The 19686-nt window shown below is 43.1% G+C and overlaps 1 protein-coding gene across 1 annotated transcript; it reads right to left on the bottom strand.

Annotated features, from left to right (window-relative positions):
* Nucleotides 1–1753: 1753 nt before the first annotated feature.
* rbm27 (RNA binding motif protein 27) lies at nucleotides 1754–19626 on the bottom strand. The gene is made up of 21 exons (XM_070982887.1): nucleotides 19439–19626; nucleotides 17718–17836; nucleotides 16346–16473; nucleotides 15990–16069; nucleotides 14462–14673; nucleotides 13685–13993; nucleotides 12776–13003; nucleotides 11747–11932; nucleotides 10838–10984; nucleotides 10464–10617; nucleotides 9610–9763; nucleotides 9212–9445; nucleotides 8973–9104; nucleotides 8526–8651; nucleotides 8277–8351; nucleotides 8011–8193; nucleotides 7754–7858; nucleotides 5961–6188; nucleotides 5751–5834; nucleotides 5529–5648; nucleotides 1754–4392 (listed from the first exon to the last, which is right to left on the bottom strand). Exons 1-21 carry the CDS (start codon nucleotides 19495–19497, stop codon nucleotides 4291–4293), a joined length of 3165 nt encoding a protein of 1054 aa, XP_070838988.1. The 5' UTR covers nucleotides 19498–19626; the 3' UTR covers nucleotides 1754–4290.
* Nucleotides 19627–19686: the final 60 nt, after the last annotated feature.

Here is a 19686-nt window from a genome sequence, read left to right as displayed (position 1 = left end):
GCCACATCTGAGAAGCTGCGTCTCTGGATCCCACTGGATTTATAAGAAGTCAGTCTGAATAAAGCCTGAGGTCCCTTTTCTCACCCTCACATCGCCCTTCCCCTTTCACCTTAATAGCTGTTATATGGCTGGGGCCATTCATAATTTAGAGCTCATTGTTTACAGCTCTGTCGCCTCTGTGCTTTTCATATTCTGAAGATTGCATCTGACACGTTTTATGGAGAGCTTTGTCGTGCTCGTGGCCGAATGTGACTCTCTTCTCGTTTCAAAGCGCCCCATCTGGCCTGCGTTCACTCCGCCGGATGACCTGACTGCCGGCGCACTCAGCAGCATCTTTTTCTGTTTCTCAACCAATCATAGCTGAAAATAAGAGGCAGTTTTCTCTTTAACATCAACAAACAAACAAAAAAAAACATGTGCTTATCATGACAGTGAGACTTTGATTGGTTGATCATTTCTGCCAATAGTGAAAAAACAAAACAAAACAAAAACAACAGAGTTTGTCCCAACCACAAAATCAATCCTCATAATAATCCACAAGATTAAAACAAAAAATGTTTTATCATCATTCTTATTTTTGTCAAATTATTTCTATTATTAATTCACACCCATATCAAATTTTAATGGAGCCCAATTCCCCCAGTTCTCGTTCCCTCACCTCCCAGTCACCAGCGCGCCACGGGATCAGCCCGGAGCGGCGCGCCGCGCGGGGCCCGTTCTGAAATCCCTTCCCCCGGGGAGAGCCCAGAGTCCTTGCATTAAACCAAACCGACTCTGAGTGTTTTCACTTGACTTCCTAAAGTAAGAAGCGCTCATGCATTATTCAGCGGTATTTGAATATGTCGCAGTGGCTGGGTGCTGTAATTAAACTGAGCGTCAGAGGTCTTTTCCTGTGATGTGGTGGGATTTGTTTGGGGGCATGGGTGTCAACGTGAGCGTCTGTGAGCGCAATGACGACCTTATTCTCCTTCATTAGAAAGACACAGTGCAAGGTGCTGAATTATGCTGACTATCAAAGGCTTATATTTGTGCCCCAAAGCCCAAAATCTTCATAACACTAGCAGCAATGAAGTCACAGTAACATTGATTGGATTGATTCTGGTACATATTTATTTTTCTGCGGCCACGCTTCTGATTGGCTGGCAAGAAATCACCAAAACGAATCAAGGTAACACATCTCAGGTCACCACAAGCTGCCCTTCTAAATCAGCGCACTACCAGGTTAGAGCACCTTCTCTCAGACCTGGAGGCTTCAGCCTGCAGTCGGTCACGTGTTATCATTTCACGTCAGCAAGCTGATGAACAGGTTGATGTGTTTACCTTAAATCACTTGATTACACAGTGAATCAGAAATTGTCAATTTATTACATTTGGCCGCACCAGTGGTGATTTATGGTGAAGGGATGTTGCTGCTTGTGCAACGTAGAGTTTAAAATGTTTATACGTGCTTTACGGAGTTTTCACTGAGTGTTTTCTGTGCTGAGACTCGGCAGAACCCAAAGAGGTCCAAGGTGGAAACTACTTCTGAAGTGCTGCACACGTTTCGATCAGATAACATGCAAAATGAAGGAGACCACACAGACTTGAAGGTAATATTTTCTGGAATGCTTTTGCTTGCATTTTTTCCCCCCTCGCCAATGTTGACTTCTTTTTTGGTCAATTTTCTTTCTTTAACTCAAAGTGTTTCTTTTCTCTCTCTCTCTCTCTCCAGCCTCCAATTCAAATTGTTTTTTTTCTTTTCTTCTTTTTTTTTATCGTCTTACAAGCTCCCCCATTCCTCCATCTTTATTGGCAAAAGCAAACATGCTAGTAAATTAGAAATCCATTTTTTACAAACAAAATACATGAAGAAAATACATCCACATCCTGCAAATATAAACAGTAATAAATCCAAAACTATTATCCAATAAACATTTTACATTTTTGTACACCGTTGTGTGATAGTAGCATACAGAAGATAGTACAAAAAGTGGGTGAGAGACCTTCCCTGAATCCTCACTTACACGAGCAAGAACCCTGCCAGTACAGGCTTGTCTTTTTAAACCACCAGTGACCTCATATAGAAAACAAAATCACACGAGCAGTTCATATTAAAGTACTGAGTGCCAAAGGCGAACGCTTCGGCCGTCCATCGCACACCTGAACCTCATTCTGACTGACACAGTGATGGCAAAGAAACACACAAAAAACATGAACTCATAGGTTTTAGTGGGACGTGAGGTCACTGGCAGGAGGCTTCTGAGTCATCGGTGAGATATGCAATCCAAACAAGAGCGCTACTGACACCGCAGGTGGGAGGAAATCACGCAGTGTGTTTCAAACAGTTCTTTCACGTGTGGCGTCAGTGAACGTCAAGAGGACAGAGGAGACGACTTCTGTTAAAATGTTCTCTGTCACTGACTTCGACATGCAGCTTTCTGCGTGCGTGTTTGTGTAAAGTAGCGAGACTGCTGCAGCTACCTAATAAATTAATGTCTCTCCTTTCTTTCCGTGCTTCCGTCTGACTGGTTATGTTACTGGATATGATCATCTTAGTTGGTTTATGATAAGCATACAGCGAACAACACTTCATTAGGCTGCATGTAAACACAGTTATGTTTCAAATGAAGCATCGAAAGTAAAAAAAAAACTGTCAAAAATGTGTTTCCTTGCGTCAAGCACATTCCTATATGAACTTCAATGGATTCCTTCCCTCCCACCCTGAGGATTCTCAAATACAGTATACGTAATAAAGGCAAAACACAAAGTCAGATTTTGTCACGAAAGGTGCACATTGTGATTTAGAGCACTGACAATACTCAAGATGCAGGCGAAGCTGCATTAATGCACAAATAACGTGAGGTGCATGCCTCCCAATGCCTTTCCACCGAGTGTTTCCGCAGCTCAGAGCAGCTCTTTAAAAGAAATGTGCTACTTAGATGACAAGTTTAGTGAAATAACAACATGGACTGGTTGAACACGAACGCAAAATTCTTACGAATAAGCAGAGATGCTGAGCACTCTTGCTTGACCTTTTCTACCTGACACAACCATGTCATTCGTTTAAAATGACAGAAAAAGAAACAAAAAAAAATACAACAGTAATTTCTCTTTCAAGCATTTACAAAATTTACAAAAGTAAATCACAAATCTTGTAAAAATTCAGCCATCCGCTGATTGTGTAAGGCAAAGAAATCATATATATTAAAATCAACTGTTCAGTATTACATTCAAACACCTGTCTATGGATCTCACATTTACTTTTTTGTCAAATGGGTGATCTGATCCCTGTCCTGTCTGGTCCTTTTGGACAACCAGGAGACAGAATTAAACAAGTGAAAAATGTTACACACTCTTAGAAAATGTAGAACACCAACGCGGGTGCTTATATTTACACAGAGTGGCACCGGACATTTGGAGAGCAACGAAAATACAAGCGGGGAATATTTGAATATTTACTACAAGACTGTATCTGACGTGCTTGGACACGGCCATTTGTAAACATTGTTTGGATTTTTCTATTGCACTGGTATCTTTCTGTACCTGCACTGGCTCTAATATGGTCATGGTACAGCAGCAGCACCTCTGGGCGCTGGGCAGGGGCGGCTCTGTTTATTTGGGAATACAACATGCACAAGTTAGCATGTATTCTTGCCAGGACAGAGAGCCACTGTCAAAAATATTTGGATCCTTTCACGTTTTGGGTGAATCCATACCAAAACAAACTGTGAGCAGAGTGAAACTGAAAACCACACCATACTGTGCCAATATAGGTACTGCACAGTGCGTCTATGCAGTGGAAAAATAAATAAATATCTCTCTGGTAGCAACAGAGAACGTTCTACCGGTGAAGGAATGGCTGTCCCTGAACTGAGGACAAGATTTTTCAAAAAACTGGTGAGAAAAGAGCTTAAATACAGTATGTATAAAAATACCTATTCACAGTAGACACAAATGTTGTGCATTACTGATATTTATCATCTGGTAAGCACACTGAAACTTACATAGGTTTTTCTATCTATAAGAACAACTTAACATTTATCTTTCTCAGCAAAAGTGAGATGTTTTAAATAATTGTTCAGTTGAGGGATACAAAAAAAATTCTTGGCCCTCTAAACTTTTTTTCACGCACAAGAAAGTATAGGCGTTTTTTTTTTTTTTTTTTTTTTTAATTTCAATCGTCGTCTAAAATTACTTCGTTTGAAAATACTGGAAAGGAAAAAAAAAAAAAGTGAGTTCTGTGGGTTTTATCTGCGAGCGGGGGGAAAAAAAGAACGACCGATTCTGCTGGAGAGCAGATTCACAGTGCCTTCACCGCCTCCAAGATCGGCTCTCGTACTCGTCATCTTCGTCGTCGTCCTCTTCCTCCTCCTCTTCTTCCTCCTCACCAGGCAAATAAGAGCTAGCTTCCTTCTGTTTAAATGGGAAAGAAAGCAACTTAAATCTGCTATAAGCTTTGAACATTCACACTGATGAGATCATGTGTCGGCTCTTTACGTTGTGCCACGTGTTTGCTCTCTAGGCACAGCTTTCATGTGTGACAGACCAGATAATTATGTGTAGTAACCCAAACATACCAGTATTTGGCTGTGCAGTGCTGTTAGTTTGCACCAACCGGACTTTACCCTACCAGCTCCCAAATGCAAAGTGCTTGTAAAGTCCGATCGAACGCTCGCTGTCCGGAGAATTCACAGCAAGCGAGTGGGCGTGTTGGTGGCGTAGCACAGCGTAGCCGCTCCGTACTCTTCTCTGCTCGCCTGTATATTGCTTTCCATTCTTCGGTTGTTATTGCAGATGCATGCAGATACACGCAGTATTTCCAATAAGTGAGAACTGGAGTCTGACACAGACCATTTCATGTTGTGTGCGTGTGTGAAAGGGCAACTCCAGACATTGTCTGGAGTTCACATGAGAAAATGTGTGTGCTTCCTGCAGTGTGATGTCCTGAAGTTGTTCTGATTACATTTACATGTGAAACAAACCCTCCTCCCAACTGTTTCTAATATTGTGTCTCCCTCGTGTAAAAGGAGAAAACTAAAATGGAACATTACATTTACAAAACAAGTATTTACAGCAGTGTTGTACTGAATTGCTGAATTAAAGGAGGGACTTCTGCATTTTTTTTGTGAGTTTCCCAGCAATAGAGGGAATGCCCATTTCCAAAACATGTATTGAAGTGACATAATGAAGTGACCTAAAGCCATAAAAGTTACTTGCACACAAGGAAGACTGCAAACCTCAAAAACGCGACTAAAAACAGGAAAATACAGTATGAAGATTTCACCTGACAGTAATGCAGTTTTACTCAAAGGGCTTGGATGCTCTTAGTACTGAGAGGCGTGCCCTGATTCTCTGTTGGGAGCTGCAGTGAAAAATTTAGGAGGCCGTGGAAAGAAATGTACAAGTAAAATCTGTGAATATAACTAAAACTTGGGAAAGTTTCCCCACTCGGGGTTTTAAGTTGGACTTCCTCTCCTGGTTTCTGGGTGGCATTAAGTTACTAATGCAAACACGTGAAGCAGATTCAGTGCCGGTGTGATGTGTCGTACCGTATTGTCCTCATCTTTCGCCTCTTCCTCCTCTGGCTCTGTTGTGACAGAGGGCGTCTTGGGCTTGTACCAGGAAATCTGCAGCACACGACCTTTGAACTTAGCTCCCTGGTTAGCTGCCTACAAAACAAACAAACAAAAAGTTATTCTGACAGCTTTCACCAATTTAGCACAGTTAAAACCACAGAACAGGTCTGACTGATTTACAGTCATGTGACCTACATTCTCCGCTTCACTTCGTGTCTTAAAAGTCATGATGACACTGGTGGCGTCTTGGTCGCGGACATCCTCTATCTCACCAAATTTCTAAGACGAAAAAGAAAAAAGATCAATTTCAGTATAAATGTTCTATAATAAAGTTCAAATTCGGTGTAAATGCTCATTAATATTTAATCTTCTTCAACTAAATTTAAAAAAAGTACGAGTCCTCACCACAAAGTGCGGCATTAGCTCTTCCTTCTCCTCCTGAGTGACTCCCAAAATAGCCAGGGCTCTGGGTCTGTGGTCGACCACCATGCGGTTCACGGGCCCGCTGCGAGCCATCATCTCCCGGCTTCGGCCCCGGCCGCGGCCCACGGGCATCAAACCGGGCTCCAGCGCCATCTTCCCTCGGCCCCGACCTCGACCCGTCGGAGGCCGGATCAGACCCAACCGAGTGGCCTGGAGGAGGACAGATCGGGACGCTTAATGTTAGAAAACGACCGACTGGCTGGTGGCTTTTTTTCATGAGTACGCAGGCGCCACCTGGCTGTGTTAAAAAAAATCATCACCAACAGATGTGGAAGACAGATTGCGCCTTGATGCCGCGCTGTTGTGCTTTTCAGTGTGAAGACAAACGTGTCAGGAACCTACAGTGTGCTCATTTATCGTGTCTAGGAAGAAAAAAGCTTAACGAAATAATCAAATCTTAATTTATACAGCAAATAACGGCTAAAATATTACGACGTGTTCCTTATCCTCAGAGCTTAAACACCTAAATCTACATGCTCGACTCAGTAAAAACCTCCTCCTCCGTCACTCCACCATTAGCTGTCACTCCTCCATTTTTAAAGTGACATCCCCTCACTCTCTAACCACTCCACAACCTCACAACCACTCTCTCTGCCTTTCGTCCCTCCCTCACTTCTCCCTCTAATTGTCATCCCGCGATTTTCTTACAAGGACCAGCGGCTCAAACTTTAATGAGACGTGGCTCCATCAGCGTAGTACCCGTGTCTGATTTGGCTTCGTTAGCGGCTGTTCCTCTGGGCTTGCTTAAGTGGCTGCAGTTTAATGTGCAGAAGGAGGGTTGGGTTTGGATGGATGGGGGGGGTATGCATTTTTAACAACTAGCTAATTTAGGACCTACAGGGGTAGAGAGGAGAAAACATGCCAGGGAGGGTGTTGCTAACAAAAGCTATGTTCCTTTTCGGCTGATCTTGTGACACAGCCGACCTCGTCTGTGCTGTAAGTTTAGGGCGGAGAGGAGATGTGGGCCGAGCCTGAGCTGACTGACAGTCTTGGATGCAGCGTGGAACTTTCTTTGACAGAGTCAATAACACGATGGGCTGGTTAACATCAACATGCCTCAAAATGTGGGTCAAACTCTATTTGCATGCACCTAAATTTCTGCACATTTCATAATGAGTGTGCAAAACAACACATCTGGGGATTTTCCACACTTTCAACTTGATTTCTATCCAACTGTGTAACTCTGATTAGCACCCAGCAGACCATAAAGCTTAAGAATTACATACCCTAACACATTTAAGTCTTATGCACAAGTGTTTTAATGCTAATTTACATTAGTGTCAATGGGTTTTCATAAATTCTAAGATTGTCAAGTCCACTGACATGCCAGTTAGCATCAGTGCTTAATGCAGTAACACACATTTTCTTCAGTTAAAACCACTATAATCCACAAAATTGAGTAAGACTTCTTGTACACACTTGTTCCCAAATAACAACTTAAAATTGAGGATTTTATTTGTATTATTTATTTCTCTCTGAAGATCAAAGTGGCTTTATTAATTCATTGGTAGCCATTTACACAGGGTCTGAATACTGTTTGTGACTACTGTCTTATCAGCTGACTTCCTCTAAGGCCTTTCTTGGTATCACATCCTCATATTCAGCTCTGAAGAAAAGCATCGATGCGTGTACGTGTCGACCTCTTTGTGCCAGTGATAGCCATCTTCTCAGATCACTGGTTATGTGGTGATGTGTTGTGTGTGCATGTGTATTACCTCCACTTGTAGCTGTCCCAGTTTTCTCTTGAGGTCTGTCGTATCCTCCCCAGAGCTCATCTTTTTGTGAAAGTCCAGCTCGGCGTCCAGCAGTTCCTTCTGGGCCTGGTCCCATATCACATAAAAATGAGGAAACAATGAATAAAATAGATGTATGTTGAGTGTTAGGGTTAGGGTCAGGGTTACCCACAGTTGACATGGTAACAGTATGGTGCACATGGAAGGAAGCACTTCTGACCAAAAGGGCCCAAACTTACATCAGTCTTGGTCTTGGGCTGGTTGTTGTTGGGTTTGGCGCTGGGCACCTGGGAGGCGGCGTTAGGGTTCATTTCGTTCTGCAGCTGCGCGATCTTCTCCGTCAGCTCCTTCAGGGTCTTCATGATGTTGGCCCTCTCCTCAGGTTTCATCCCTCGGTTCTTCTCCAGGCGGTTTATCAAGGCCTGGAAGAAGAAGGACAAGCAGTGAGAGAGAAGATGTAAAAGACAGGACCAGAGAGGGTAAAGGGGGCAGAGGCCGGTCTTACCTTCTGACACTCAATCTGTGTCTTCAACATCTCTTGCTTCTTCTTTCTCATGTCCTGCTGGAGCTTTAATGCCTCCTGAATGAAAAAAGGAAATACATAAAATAAATTCACTGAGGTGGAAATAACACTTTTTGCTGTTGGTGGACATTTCACTTCTCAACAGCAGCCCCTGAGAGAAACAAATGACTAATCCCAGCTCTGCTATTCTGGTACCAGTCAAAATACGTATTAAAAAATTCAACGACATGCCTGTTTCTTCTTGAGGACTTCCTGTGCTTCTAGTGCTTTTCCTGTTTTCCCAAGGCTCTTTGAGGAGGACTTGAGGGCTGGTGAAGAGTAGGGTCCCTTCTGGGTGTTTGTCAGTGCAGGCGCCACCTAAGAGAGAGAGCGACACATTTAATCAGACAGAGCTTGTAGGCAGCTGCAATAGACACAAGACCGCTTTGCTAACAAACCAATTGTCCAAAAATTGGATGGATTGCCATGCAACGGTGTGCAGACATTCACAGTCCCAGCATGTGTCACTTGTCAGCATGTTGGCAATGTTACTGTAAACATGTTAGCATGCTGACATTAGCATTTAGCGCAAAGCACCACTGTGCTTGAGTACAGCCTCGTGGAGCTGTGTGGCTTGGTCCACTTAATTAACTTTTCACAGAGATACAACAACACACATGCATGGAGACCAAAACGTACAGTGACAGTGTCTGTGTTTGGGTTCAGGCCGTCTGCCTTGGTTGTAGCTGTGATCCCAGCCACTGGTGGCAGGCGATGCTTGGGTAGAGTCTTGTTCAGCACGTAGGCCGCCGGATTGTGCTGCTTGATCCCCTGCAAATGGAGAAAAAAGTAAACCTGATGAAGACTCTCAGAAACATGGCGAGGCTAAGAGATTGAAAGATGAAGTGCTTCTATATGTGTCAGCTATTTATACTGACCTTATGTACATTGCTGTGCTGTGGCCCCTGGCTGGGCACTGACCCAGCGGCCTGGCTCCCTGAGCTCTGCTCCTGCTGCTGCAAGCCTGTAGCATTGGTGCCGGGCTCGCGGTGCCAATAAACACGAATGAAGCGGTTGTTGAGGACCGCCTCGATGCTGGATATGGCCCGCCTGGCCTCTTCATTCTTTGTGTACTGGATCAACGCCGCCTCGGGGTCTCCGCCGAACACAACCTGGAGAGTGTTCAGGTCAGGTATGTGTGAATGATGAGACAGTTATGTTGGGAGTGTGAAAAGGTTTTTGGCTATATCTAATCCAAATCTCAGCATTTATAAAACTGATCCCTGAAGCCATTTGCAGGTTTCCTTAGCGCACAGCAGCGAACGGTGCATTTTACCTGGATGTTGACGATGGTTCCGAACTTGCTGAAGTGCTCGTTGAGCTTGGTGATGTTGTTGAGCTCACGTGGGATCTTGCGCACCTCCAGCTTGGTGTTCACATAGTGATACCTCTTGGGAAAACCACTCTTATGTTGGTTGTTAAAGCTCGGCCTAAAAGGAGGAGAAGAAGGGTGCAATGTTGACGTTTTAAGTTTGCCACAGCATTTGCTTTAGAGAGAAACTGATGGAAAAAGCAGACACGCTAATCAACATTTTGGACAGGATCACTAACAATGAGAGGCAGTGAAATGGAATCCAGACTGATGACCAGAGGTTCGAGTTTCTGCCTTCATATTGAAGTTCCTACAAGCCAGAACAGGTGACCACATGTCAACCTGCTTGACATCCAAGATGGATTACAAGTAGAGCCTATGCAATGGAAGCAGGCCTGTCATGAGGATGTTAATCTCAGCTGTGGGAAGCAGGTGCACACAAAGGATAGGCTCCCGGCTTATGGGTCACTTTGGCTTGAAACAAGGCTCCCTCAGCATTAGTTTGTTTGATCAAATTTCAACTGGCCAGCTAGTTTCTTCAAATGTCTTCACAAGAGAAGAACCTGTTCAGTGGAGGTATAAAGTGTCTATGGTCACGCTGAGGTCTTAGCTGCAGTAGTGCAAGTTTCAAAGCTCAAAGCTCAAGTTCAAATGAAATAATCATGCTTCTGTATGGAAAAAAAAACACAATTTTGCTGTGAAAATATCAGTCATGAGGACCTCAAATTTTTTTCTTTTCAAAACAGGCCAGAAATTTTCTCCCTTTCATCTTAATTTGGAGTGAAACCTTTCAAATGTGCACGTTTTGAAGTCCTTACTTCTCAATCCAGGGTTTTTTAGCCGTGGGTCCCTCAGCTGTACTGGGCCCCATAGTTCTCTTCCTGCTGTCCTGATCAGTGTTGAAACGGGAGATGTTACTTCCAGGAGTGCTAGCTGCAGTGGCAGGCTCGGTCTGGATCACTATGTTGGCAGCTGGAAGATGAACAAACAAACAATAATAAGCTTTTGCATTTCGCTATAGCCAACAACACATAGAGAACTTTTACTTTCATGTTTGGATCCTGCTTCCAATTCATTCGAAATTAGGGGTTACAGACATCCACACTTTTCCAATGAAATCGCATCAATCCAATAGAGCCCACTGCCCGCGAATAGTTTGCAAAAGAGTGTTCAGAAGGCCTACAGCTGCTACCTCTGGAGCCTTGTCCTTCACTGGAGGTGAGGCCGATGAGGTTGGATCGCTGGCTCTGCACCCGAGGAATGAACTGACGGTACGGGTTACGACCTGCAGCAGTCAGGCCTGGGGATTCTGGGTTATAGCCCTCTGGATCATAGTTATCTGTTGTGTGAAATGAAACACATACACAAACATTCTTAGAGGGAATAACAAACATCTGACAGCAGCCTGTGACATTCTAGGTTAGCAGTAATTAAAATAAAAAGGTAATATTGAAAAAAAAAATAAACAAATGCACAAATGAATAAAATACATTACAGTACAATTATATTAATAGTAAAAAATGTTAGCAAAAGATTCTAAACAAGACAAAACACCGTAAGATGATAATGACTATCCTGAACCACAATTCATTGTAACAAAACAGGATTTTTCCTGAGTGTTGAAATTTTGTCTGTCCGAGTTGAACTAAGGTCAAAAACCTGAGCTTGTGACAAACTAAAAATAGACCCACTCCGTTTGAACTAAGCCTCAGCTTTTCTGAATAACTGTCTAATTATTCATGACCTGAATTAGGGGAAAAGCACTCAGCACAACAAGTTGTGGCAGAGTTAACGTTAATTGCTCAGCAACTTTTGTCTCTTAGGTGAATAAACAGTGCTACCGTCTGGTCAGCAGCTGCTATTGCAGGCAGAAGAAATATACACACACACACACACTGCCTCCACTACAACATCACACGCAAACCAACTTAAAATGAGATAAACTGAACACTTGCTTTGTCATTGTAGCTCAACTTTAACTTTCTAAAGTCCCATCTACTCTAATTCATAAAATAATTAAAGAACTTGAAATCAAGCAGAAGCCATAGCAATGTCTCCTGCAAACACACACTCCCAGTATGAACAGGAAAAGTCTGCTTACATTCAGACTGGACATATTGGGGACGAAGAGATACAGATGAGGATGAGGAGGGAGGAGGTGGAGGAGGAGGAGGAGGAGGAAGGGTAGGCGGCAGCCCCACACCAGGCGGTCCAATGGGAGGAGAAGAAGTGATTGCCGATTGGTGGTTGGGGGTGTCAATCCCACTAGTTGCTATCAGTGGGGGTCCTGAGGGAGACACAAGCGCAAGCTAATGTCTCAGGTACGACAATGAGAAACAACAGTTCTGTTCAGTGCAATGCTTCAACTTCACCATAAACAATACATTTTGATTCACAGCAAATCAGAAAAAAATATATAGTAAGAACATAATTTCAAGAATCAGTGTAATCAAAGCTATTGGAGGAATAAGCCACAATTAGACTGCAGTGTTTTAATCACCATCGGGTTTGTTGATAACAAAATATAGAATGCAGTCAGATAACGGTTTCCTCATTAATTGTATTCATGCAGCAAGAACAAAACAAGGGCATCTTAAAGGTTTCAGCAAATTAGTAGTATTATTTATATGCAAGGAGAGGAGAAAACACTTAGTACTTAACAATAGCTCACTTTCAAGTTTGAGATGTACAAAAGAAATCTAAAGAAAATATCAACTGTCCTTTTTTCTTTAGTGTGCATGGAATGAGTCTGAACTGATGTCTAAGCAAGCAGGCAAGCTCACACAGCCAAATACATTTTCTTCACACAGAAAGGCCTGACCCCGGAATCGAACCGGCGACCTTCTTGCTGTGAGGCACGTGCACTACCTGCTGCGCCACCGTGCAGCCCCAGCCAAACACATGTATGAGCAAAAAAATATGGGAACGATCAACTATCTAATAAAGAAACTCCAGTATTTAGCTCCAAACTATAAAAGCTACACAAAACAGTCACAATCAAAAGGTCAAAATATACACTGCTCTGTGCAAACAAGTGCTTAGAAGGAGGAAAAAAAAAAAAACGACTGAAATGTCACTGCTCTCATCAACTTAAGCAGTTTTTATCCACCACTGAGGCGGTACAACTCACCAGTCATGGGGAAGACGCCTGGCGGTGGTGGCTGGCCATAGGGTGGCATTGAAGGCATCCTTAGGGGAGGGGGTGGCTCAGTGATTGGGGGCATGGGCAGGCCGGCCGGGGGCATAACAGGCGGGGGCGGGAACGGAATCATGCTCGGCAGATTGACGTCATCAACGATGAGAGGGTCGTTGCCGTGGTCGAATGGACAAAGGTCGCCACGGACGCAAAATCCCTTCTCTGTGAGAGGGAAAGAAGCGGACGTCAAAATTTAGCCTTTTGGAGTACGTACATGTAATTGTTTCTGAGGTTTAGAGCCACATAAACAAACATTTTCTGCGCCAGAGCTAAAACATTTCACAGTACTTTCTCTTCAGATACACTTGAGTATCTACTTGTAACCTTCTGTAATCCTTCTCAGGAGTTTTTGGCCCCTACAAGTCGGATTCATTCACAAAGAATATGAAGGAAAGTAAGAACAAATGAGACTAAATAAACAAGATGAAAGGCTGTCGCAGTTAAAAGCAGCTTAGACCTGCAGTGCATGTATTTACCCCACAGTCTCATTAAGGAACCGAGTCCCCAGGGGCTGTGCTTGAGCACTGTGACAGATAGCAGTGTGCTGCAGGGACAGCGGGTAATTTTAAACCCTCTTGTGCCTCTGGAGGAGGGAGGGAGTGCTTAACAGTGGTCATTAGTGATGAGACTAAACAAGGCAATCAATAGACCTCGCGGGAAGCTAATGGCAGTTTACACGATCGCCAGGACAAACTTTTCAATGACCACGTCACATACTGGGAAAACAGGCTCAACGTCAACAGGATCTGAGATGAAGTAGCAGTTCAGCAAAAAAAAAAAAAAAGTAATGATAGAAAGCAGAAATTAAATGAAGGAGGAAAAGATTATTCACTTCATTCCTACCATCATAATCCCTGCATCGCTGTTTGAGCGAACCGCCTTTGTTGCTAAACGGCTTGCCGACACCATCTTGCCTCTGGGTGCCATAGTAGCCAGACCAGCTGTCTGTAGTACTATCGGGCAGGTGAGCCGGTGTTGCTATGGGAACGCCCCCAGCTCCCGGGACTCCAGCGGACGACGAGGAAGAGGAGGAAAAGGGGTGCGGAGGTGTGGGCAGGAGAGGCGGCGGGTGCTGCTGCTGGGAGCTGGACGTGGTGGAGGTGTTGTAGCAGTCCGTGTCCTTCCTTTCCAGCTCGAACTTTGACTTGAAGTCTGTTAAAGACGAGCAGAAACAGAAACATTTCAACAAAACAGAAGTTTTACAGGCAAAGCGTTGGCAGAAATTGAAACCCTGTAAGGTTTTTGGAAAAAAGCAGCGACTTCTCTCTTTGTGCCAAACACTCAGAGACGTAGAACAACCTTGTGGGCAATAAGGCCAGTTCCAGCCCGTGCTGTTAAATCTCCACTGATATGACTGCAAAGCTGTCCACATTGTTCCTTATCGAGAACAACTCCCTGCAACACTGACCAACAATCCGACAGAAAATAACACAAACGGCTACATCCAGAACTCCGTTTGGTCTCTACTCAACAATCTCAACCACACCCAGGATGTCTCCGACAGCGCGTCTGCATCACCAATGCGCCGTTCGACTGTGCTGACAGGCACTTCAGGAACTTGTGCACTCCTGGGTCTGGTCCCCTGTGCTGTTGTTACTGGTTGTGGGAGAACTTTCTCACCTCTGCCTCCTCTGTGCTCCCTGTCCCTGCTCTTTCCTCGGCTGCCGCTCCTGCTCCGGCTGCGGCTCCGGCTGCGGCTGTAGCTCCTCCCGCGGGGGCTGCCCCTGCGACGCTCGTGGCGCTCCCGCTCGCGGTGGGAGTCGCTGCTGCTTTTCCCGTGCCGATCGAAGTCGCGGCGCTTGCGCTCATCACGCCTCCTGTCATCACGGCTCCTGTGTGGTCAACAATAGAGGGAGGATATTTGAATTTTTATCTTGATGCCTAATTCAAAGAGTCCGACAGACATGTTTAAGAGGTGTTATGGGTACTGATGAAGTATAACCCAAGAGTGAGCCTGGAGAAGTATGAGGCTTCTCTCTATGTGTCTGAGAATTAGACACCTGCCCATGTGTTAAAAGTATCCAATTTGCATATCGAATGCATGACAACTGAACAACTGAGGCCTGCGAACATGTAAAGGTGGGGAGAGAGTGTTTTAAGAAACAGCACCTGATCTCACTGATAAACATGCAACTGTTTGCAGGAAAGAGTGACGTTCAAATACTGAAGTATAAGCTGCAATTTAACCGAGTTCTCTTCAGTCTCATGTGAATCTTCCCCAGATGTACATGGAGGCTCTTGTTTGCAAGCATAAATACTCCTGCCAAAGACAGATATTACCTCTCAGTATTTAGTTGCTCTTCATCACACTCCAACTTAGCAACAGGATTTCTGTCTGCCATGACAGCTCTGAGCTGAACTGAATTTTAAACCAGCCAACCAAGCAAGGACACAGGGATCATATTTTCAACTATATCTATCAATATGCACATTGAAATCAAATCAGTTCTAGTGGCCTCTATTTACTGTACCAGGCTTTTAGCTGATCTGAACGAATCAGCAACATCTATTATTTTGGTCATAAAGGCAGAGTAAGTGATGAGTATGGAATGATGCATGTATTAAGCACATGAAAGATTTCAGCTGTTGTTTTGAATTATAGTGTAATAGGTACTGTGTTGTCCTATCTGTTATTGACTTGGTGTGTTATAGACAAGGGACAGACTACTGGACACCTGGGCCTTCATCAAGCTATAAGCAGGACTCATGGGAATTTAAACTATCAAGGCAAATGCAAATGTTAGGACCTGTGCACAACGAGACAATGCAAAATGATGGGTTTTTAATCAGGCTCAGTGCATTGGAAATTTCAGCATGAGACTGGAATTAAGGTTTTCCAGAGCCCAAAGTGACATCTTCAAATTGTTTTTGTCCAACTGACAGTTCAAAACCCAAAGACTCTTCATTTACTATCACAAATAACAAAGAGAGGAAGCACATCCTCACATTTAAGAAGCTGGGACCAGCAAATGTTTAATATTTTTGCTTGAAAAATGACTGAAACAATGAATCAATATCTCAACATAGCTGCAGATTTTTAAAATAGTAGAAAATAACTAGCAACTAATTTTCTTTTGCTCGAATAATCATTGCAGCTCTAATCGGCACATGCCTCGCGCTTGGTCATTAAACCAAGTCGAATCATCACCTGGATTCGTTGAAGTCAGAGCGGTTCCTCAGAGGACTTCTCCTCCGCCTGTTTTCTCTTTCCTCCTCTGGAGTTTCAGCCTTGAGAGAGAAACAAAAAAAAACATTACTTGAAGAAGATTTAACAATACAGAGACTCTTCTCAGTCTGAAGAGACTGGTTTTGAGTCAAGATTCTGGAAAAAGTGAATTTTCCTATAACACACAATGAGATATTTGTCAAATTACACAGTATCAGAGTTGCCATTTTTGTGTTATGCTCTACCTACTTATCCACAAAAGCACTTCACAGACTGATTATCACGGGCAAACTATTCGTCAAATGTGGCCAACAAATCTACACACTGGCTCCTCTTACCTCCACAACATCAGATTTGACTGCGGGTGCTTTCACCTCCTCTTTAGGAGCTTCCTTGGCAGCAGGAATTCCCAGGTAGTTCTTTGTTGTCAAACATTCAAAAAGCTTATCGACAAATCCCATCGTCTCTGCAAAGACAACGTGAATCTTCTCAACAGACCGAATCTTTTATTTGAGTTATGTGCAGTTTCACTCGCTCTCCCTCAAAGAGCAAACTGCTCCTCAGGCATGAAGTCTACTGACATTCCTCCTGAATCACGCTAAACGCTAAATATTGCTCTGCTCCTGGCTGCGCTAAATATATCAAAGTCGAATGAACACCAAATTAACAGCAAATACAGAAACAGCACAGAGATGAAACAGGGAGGAAAATGTAATACAATAAACAGGATATAAAGGAAATAATGTAATACACAAAAAACTGAAAGTGCATTCAAGGTAATTCAAGTAATTTGAACCATTTATTTAACTGGAATCTTTAAGTATGTTATATCAAAGACTTACTCACTAACTTCCATTGTGGCCTTGCAGTGTGCTTCAGGAACAGTTTCAGTGGCAGGAAATCTGAACTTCAGTCAGCAACTGTTTTTTGACTAAAACTAAGGTGTTGTTGCAAAGGCAAAGAACTGAACTGTAGTTTTTATTCACTTCAATGTCTGGCTATGGGATCTGCCCTTTGTGTATCCCTCAGGTGCATTCATCTCATTATGTCAACCCTGGTTGGCTGCAGTACAATCCAAAGTAAAGTGAAAGATTTAAATCATTTCAATGATGCAAGGAAAGAGAGCACCGCTCAACTCGAGCTGAACAAGTTGAGGCTTCATGTAATGCAGCCTCGGGACATTAGAGGGGTCAAAGTACTTTCAAATGCTCTAACACACCCTCTGGTGGCCATACTGGGGACCCACAAGAGGTGGAGGGTGAGAATATGCAGCTGATTGCATCTCTGATTATATAACTTAAGCTGGTCTGGAAAAAACACCATTAATTTCTGGCATTTTGGTCATATTATCACTTCTAAAACTGATACTGCATTAGCATTATGTCCACTTGCAGAATGTGAACTACACATTGTGTCTGTCCAGCTAAATATGACTACTTTTGCTAACCTGATCCTCATGTCTGATTTGTCAATAATCAATTCACTTATGTCTGCTGGCTGTGATTCCAGGGGATTTGTGACATAACCACAAAGTCTCTATTGTCTGAGGGATGAATGAGGGGAGTCACATAAATGCTTTCCCTTGTTAGCAAAATGATGGAAATATCTGCTGGAGGAAAATGTTCTGCACTAGTTTCTGGACCAGCAAGAGGTTGGGTCAATGTTGTGGTTCACTCACGCTGATGCAGACGCTTTGTGTGGAGTTCATACCTTTTTGTAGGAAGACATCAAGCTGATCTGCACAAAGTGCTTTCAGCTCTTTCTCCGGTTTGTCCTTCTTCACAAGAGCCACCACATAGTTGGCTAACGCAGAGGGGTCAGCATCACATCTGTAGGTTAAAATATATGGATTTTAGAATTTCAGCCATTCAGCATCTTACTTTAATTATTGAAAAAGCAATTAAGTTTTAGCTAATTTATTTAATGACTGGAACAGGGGAGAAAAAACTGAAATCAAATTTCTAGTCACACCAACTGGATTATACTGAATGTCAGTGAAGTGTGCTGTCCATGCATGCAAAAAAACAAAAACAAATCAAGCATAAACATGTAGTACAACACGTTTAATATAATATAATATGTCAGGACTAAGTGAGAACCCTGGCAATGTTTGCAGGGCATTACACAAACTCTGAAAAACAACTTCCAAAGTTTCAATCCAGCAGAACCTCCACCACATGTTCTCCTTTACAAAACCTTTGCAAGCTAACAGATCACCCAAAAACTCCTCTCAGCCAGCATGTGGTGGGGTTATTACAGTAACATTACAAACACACAAAGCCCCAGAAACTCACAATTGACAACTGCATGCTAATATATAAGCAACTTTATAACTAAATGAGTAACATAGTGGATAACAATATTAACTCTCAAAACTAATCTCATTTGACTTTATAATCCAATTTGGTCTGAATACCTGATAAAACAGACAAAACACTGACCAGGCAAACCCGCTGTGATCACAAATTAGCAACTTAAAAGGAACATTGCATTGCAAATTTCCCTTAAGGACTTGTTAAAAATGAGGCTAATGTACCTGAAACATAGCTAGTTATAATTTGAAAACTATTACAAAATGGCAGTGAGATCTCTTTTGGAAACAAAGCCACTTCATCAAGGTTCAGCTCAATATGAAGCAATGTTCTCCATTTTCTTTAGAGAATAAAAGTGCAGCACTCTGGCAGCACATTCACGATGCATGCCGTAATATGTCGAGACAAACAGTGACTGATACTGCATCCTCTGCCTGTGTGTCCAACAGCATCTCCTCCTCTGCACACCAACCCCTCTGCAATCCCTTTGTTGTATATCCAAACCCATCAAAGAATTTATGCATGTTCTCTTGCAACGTCTGTCTCATCTTGTAATTACAAAGTAACAAAGTAATTTCATGCATTTCCATTTGAAAGTGATCCAGACAGAGGATAAAGAGTAAAAGAGTGTGTGTAACTGTGGCAACTCAAAGAGCAAATGAGTCTTATTTATCTTTAAATAACAGGTCTATAACTCAGTAACGTAACGCTGGACATAGCCTAAACAGACTCAACACTTATTAACTATTTTAGTCACAAGCAGCAGCAGCATACAAGTTAGGCTATCTGTTGCAACTTAATGGCTTGCTACATAGCTGTGATACAGTCACATTATCGCGGGCCAAGTGCGTGCCTAACTGCCCTAAAATAACAGTGCATCAAGCGTACTATATCGTGCACAATTGCAATTTCTTTAGCCTTAGTCAGTCAAAGAACAATCCTACCGCCCCTCCTTGCTATAAAAAGCCAGCTAGCGGCAATGGTGGTAAGCTAACTCGTGCAAGAATTTGCCATTAGATTCTAGCAACCCCCCCATTGATGCCTGGCTAACCCACTGGCTAGCTAGCTAACGCAGCTACGTAGCATGCAAGCTAAATGTCATTTCAATTCAATACTCACATTGGCTCCAGGAGTTTTGCCAGCCATGACTTCAAGGCTTCGACATTCTCTATGATCATCGTGAGAAAAACTATAATACGGTCTATAAAATGAAAGTGCGTTTTGATAACCCTACTTTCATCGTCTATAAATTTATAAGCTTTAAGGCCGTATGTCTCTCTTCACTGGCAGGTCGGACAAAGTGTTTTACGGCATAGCAACACAAGTTGAGTTGTCGTAACACAGGCCTGACGACGGACGTTAGAACT

Source organism: Chaetodon trifascialis, chromosome 16, assembly GCF_039877785.1.
Source record: "Chaetodon trifascialis isolate fChaTrf1 chromosome 16, fChaTrf1.hap1, whole genome shotgun sequence".
NCBI classification, from domain to species: Eukaryota; Metazoa; Chordata; class Actinopteri; order Chaetodontiformes; family Chaetodontidae; genus Chaetodon; species Chaetodon trifascialis.
Note: the sequence above shows the minus strand (reverse complement) of the source record. Positions and strands in the feature narration are given on the sequence as shown.